The following is a 5,000-nucleotide window of genomic DNA, read 5'->3' as shown; positions in this document are numbered from 1 at the left end:
GAAACAGCCAGTAAATCCACATTCAAAGGCAAAACTCCTTCGCTCTCATTTTTTCTTTAGCCTGATGCTTACGTTTTCTTCTCAGTGGAGCAACAAACCCAATATTAAAGCTCCAGTAGGGACTTCGTTGATTCTGGAAAAGAGAGAGAATATACTGAAACCACTGTTCTTCAAAAAACAATATTAAATGAGCTTTGTAAAGTTGTACTCGGTTGAAACGTACAGGGGACAGCCACTTGGGTCTGGGCTGTACTTCAGTTACAGCCAGCCACTCACTGAGGTCCTCTTTCCCCATTGCAGAGTGTGGTTTGGTTTTGCTAAACTGGTCTGTGTAGGCTGAATCCCTGCCAGGAGGCTTTCTGTGTGTGTGAGGTGTGTAGCTGTTCCTTCCCCTGCCTTGATCTTCTACACTCTTCCACAGACTGGGGAGCCCGATCGGTGCCATCAACTTCAGAGGCTAATTCTGGAAACTGCAGTGAAAATCATTGATGTTCCCCTACAGCTCTGTTTTGGGGATGAGGGAACAGATGTTCTGCTCTTGGTTTTGCTTATCAATTAAAGAAGAGCAGATAGAGAAATCTTAAAGTCTACATTAATTCACAGTAGTTCAGGGAGCCTAAAAGCAATTGCATGTTTTGAAAAATCATTTGTAAGGTGATTCTCTGTTCATCTGTACTAGGAACAGGGAGTGGAAATCAGTTCAGTCACTCTACCAAATATTGATAACCAGTTACATTGGCCTTTAGATGGCAGATGTGATCTGGGAGTATCTGGCACTCAACACAGAGAGTTTGTAGAACTAAATTAAATAATCAGTTTTATTATTTTGTATTGTTGTATCTAAGGCATGCTCTGACTTGGTCTTTTGCAGAACTCCCATTGAAACTAATGGAAGCCATACGCACAGGAGAGAAAAATGGATTCATAAAGAAATTTTCCTCTGTATTACTAGTGTTCTCTTTCTTCTCTAGGCACCTTAACAATGAACATGCATTGGATGACAGAAGCACTGCTCAGTGTCGGGTGCAAATGCAAGTGGTTCAGCAGTTAGAAATACAGGTTTGTTACATGGATGTATTATCCTATTACTTACTTACTATTAACCAAAACTAAATTGAAAACACTTGCCTTAGTGACTCTAGCTTAAAGCCATATGTTTCTTGCATGAAATTTGTTGATATTCTTGAACAAGTGGGGGTTTTTACTTAAAGATTTTTCACATTATAAATTATGCAATAATTATCTAACATCAGCACTGTCTACAGTATTTTGCTTGAACTAAGACCCTAATGCCATTCATCATGAATGAAAATGCAGTCCCTGGAGCAGAGACTGGATCCAAACTGTCTTCAGTTCTTGAAATGCTGGGTCAGGACCCTTCTTCCTTCTTCCCCTTCTAACCCGATGCTTGTCTATGCCAGACTGCAGGACAAAGGAGTAACAGAGAATATATCCACCGGAAATGACTTACAGCCTGACGGTGGGCATTTTTCTGCGACCAGAAAGCGTAAGGTCGGACCCACTACTCAGGGAGGTCCCCAGGGAGTGCCATGGCTGGCACCGCAGCAGTCGGGTGCCCTGTTCAGACTCTAACCGTTAGAGGTCACTGCGTGTATGTGAATGCTCCCTCCAGCTTATGGAAGAAGTGCCGAGTACCCCTGGGGTCTCCCAGTATTGACTACACTTACCAGTCTACCGAGGCTGGGCACGAACGTTGGCAGCCCAGAATGACCGTGTGGGACGCCTACACCATGGGGTCCCCTCCCGCCTGTACGGGACTCATAGGAGGGCATTTTCAGGAGTGCTGTCTTCTCTTACGGAGGTGCAGAGGAGCCCAAGGGACACACAGAGATTTTTTTCCCCATTTGTTGCAATACGTGGAGAAAGAAGGATAAACACCTTTCAGCTTTCTCGCCTTTTAGCACATTGTCTCACTGTTCTCATGCATATAAGAATACTGGTTCTTCTCTCAGCCAAGGCAAACTGTTTGGGTCTTCTGTATTTTAATACTGGAAACCCAAAGCAGTGGGAGGAGGGTACAATAATTTCATTTATTGTTGTTTCTCTTCAAATGAAAGCTTTATAAACCCAGGTAAAGCTGCAGTTTCTTTTATAAGATTTACAGGATAGTGTTAGCTTAATTTGTTTGTTAGGAATTCACGTCATGGCCAATCACTTGTCTCTAAAGTGTCACACACATAATATGAAGCCTAAGAAGAAACCTTTCTCCCACTCCCTGCATCAGATGTTTTTTAATGAAAGATGCACTGACCAAATCATATCCAGCGTACCCAAAGTATCTGCAGTAAATCAGGTAGTTTCCTCTTCTTATAGTTACATATGAGTTTCCTTAGTCCAGTCTCAGTCTACGGGTTTAACTCTTGAGCTGAATTTGTGCAAGAAAGTACTACAGAACTCTCCAGAAAACGGCAGTGTTAAACGCCAAGTGATTCTTGTTGCAATTAATGTCGTACTCATGTTGGAGATACCCAAAGCCATATCGCTAGAATACAATTTTGAGCATTTCTTCTTGCAGCCTAGCTTTTGAAAAAAAATTATTCTTTTCCTGTTGTAAGATACATTTTACATTTTTATGTTCTGATATTTTTATCAACAAGTTACTTATTTCAAACAATTCCTCCTCTTTCTTTTTTTTTTTTAAATTTGGTAATTTTTTTGACTGTGAAACTACAAGTATTTACGTAGCATATGACCAGAAAATGGTATCAGTTAGGAAACAGTACAGGTTTCGGTAACGCAGTGTTTTCTAAAGGCAGTTTAAGGGCTTCTTAAGAACTGTTTACCATTTACAAAGGCTAGGCTGTAATGTAACAGTCCAAGTGAAGATTTAGCTTGCAGTGTGACCAATTATGCCATTTTTTGCTTTGTCTGACTGCTAGTGAAGTAAGGTCCATCAGTTGTAATGAGACCCAGTGCAGTGTCGATGCCGACTCGGTGGCAGAGTTCAGCGTTTCACACTGCCTGGGCTCTGTCACTCTATTGAATTAGATTGATGATGGCAGATTGCAGGGGGCACTAACTGGACCTCAGTGGGAAAGGATGAAGTGTGTAGACAATCCTGGCAGGCACTGTGCTTTGAGGACCCTTCACCCCTTCACAGCTGTTGGCACTAGTCCATTGCTAACAGTGTCCACAGGACTTTAAAGAGACACTATGGGCCTTCTAATTTATGGTCTTAGTAACTTGTTACTGTCGAGGCAACTGTGACCTCAATTCTCTTATTGACAAAAAGATGAAGTGTTATTTGTTTTCTCTGACCTCTTAACATACGAAAGGCTATAAAAGTTTTTTGGGTTTTTTTTCCTTCTTTCTTTCCGTGCCCAAAGTTGCATTTCCTCTCAGATAAGTTTCTACTGACATAGACTTTTATATGCAGGAACCATTACACTGAGACAAGCTCAATGATAAGATGTATCACTGCAGTAAAATAGCTGTATCAGTCATTTCGAAAATGCTTCTGATCTCACTCTTTCTTAACAGCTTTCTAAAGAACGCGAACGTCTTCAAGCAATGATGACCCACTTGCACATGCGACCCTCGGAGCCCAAGCCATCTCCAAAACCTGTAAGTGCATATTGCTTTATAAACAGTAAATAGGTCTACGAATGTAGCAGACTAGGAAAATGAACAATTTAGTGACAGTTGGAAAACAATGAGTGTGATGAAAAATAAGGCAATAAAATGAAGGTAAAAGCAATAGCTTGTCAAATTGTATGTTTCTTTAAAAGTAATGCTATCTTTTACAAAATCTATCCAATCTACACCATAGGTGACACTAAACAAAGTACACCTATAAGTGTCCAAATCATTGCCTTGAGACTGAAACTAGAGAGAATATCTTTTTGTGATAGATTTAGAGATATTAAAAGGAAACCCACTTTGAAAGATTTGAAGTTCAGTGGACTCTGTGGCAGCAAAAAAGTAAATGTAAAAAGAATCTAGGTACTTAGGAAATTTCTAAAATTCCTGACGAGACACAAAAAACCAATTTGTTATTCTTAAATGAACGAAAATGCCATTTTATGCAGCAAATTTAAAAAATTGTAAACATGGGGGTTTTGCTCAATTTCTGTCAAGACTGCAGTGTTATGCATCCACTGTGATGTTGTTGGGGTTGGTACGGGCACTGAAAAGTCTCTGTTGCTCCCAGCTGCTCCGCGGCGCTGCATCAGGCCCCGGTTGTGCAGCTGGATCTGCAGTCAGATCCAGACTCCATTAAACTGAGCGTGGCTTCGCGTGAGCAAAAGTATTGTCTGATGCAGGTCCAGTTTTGTACTGTCAGGGTGTCATGCATCGTAGTGCTTACAATATACTACGCTTAAATACACTGCACTCACAATAGAAGCTATGTGATACGTTAACTGTTCATTAATGTTAACCGTGACGGTAACCTTTGTACCTACAATATGAAAAGGATATACCGGTACTTGAAGATGAAATGCTGGGGTATCGATGAAAATCTGTGTCTATCAAAGTCAGGAAATGTAGGCAGAAGGAACATAATCTGTTTTAAAGAGCACACTTGCATATCACGCCCAGTTAATGTCTATGTGGAAGGACAGCATACTCCGTCTCTTGTGTTTTCAGCTCCACGTACTTCAAAGAAAATCTTTGTTTGAGGGCACACTTTATAACCTGATGGTGAATGAAGAAAGTGTTAGCGTTTCTTTAACCCCTGCCTTTGTGAGAGAAAATTTGGATGCACTATTTTTGCTTTCATTAGCCTAACTAAATTCTAATTTTTATTTTAGATTATCTACTCAGGAAAGACATTTAGAAACTTTAATTTTAGTATATGTGGCGTATATATTAATAAAGCAATCTGAGTGCTTTTTCCATTTCTATGCATTGTGAAGTTTTTCTGTCACGCAGGCTTCTCAAGCAATTCAGGTTAGGTTCCAAACGCTGATGAACTGTGTGGGAAAAGGTTTACAGAACACATTTCTACCATTTAATTATTTTAACCCCAGATGATCTGT

General features: G+C 40.3%; 1 protein-coding gene across 9 annotated transcripts in view; it reads left to right on the top strand.

The window, feature by feature from the left end:
- FOXP2 (forkhead box P2) overlaps window positions 1-5,000 on the top strand; it is a 431,849-nt gene that overhangs the window by 388,300 nt on the left and 38,549 nt on the right. For all 9 annotated transcript variants that reach the window (XM_074605059.1, XM_074604981.1, XM_074604732.1 and 6 more), the window contains 2 exons: window positions 972-1,059; window positions 3,502-3,585. In XM_074605059.1, coding sequence (XP_074461160.1) covers window positions 972-1,059; window positions 3,502-3,585 — 172 coding nt within the window. The remainder of the gene's footprint in view (window positions 1-971; window positions 1,060-3,501; window positions 3,586-5,000) is intronic.

Source organism: Larus michahellis, chromosome 1 (assembly GCF_964199755.1).
Source record: "Larus michahellis chromosome 1, bLarMic1.1, whole genome shotgun sequence".
Taxonomy (NCBI): Eukaryota; Metazoa; Chordata; class Aves; order Charadriiformes; family Laridae; genus Larus; species Larus michahellis.
Note: the sequence above shows the minus strand (reverse complement) of the source record. Positions and strands in the feature narration are given on the sequence as shown.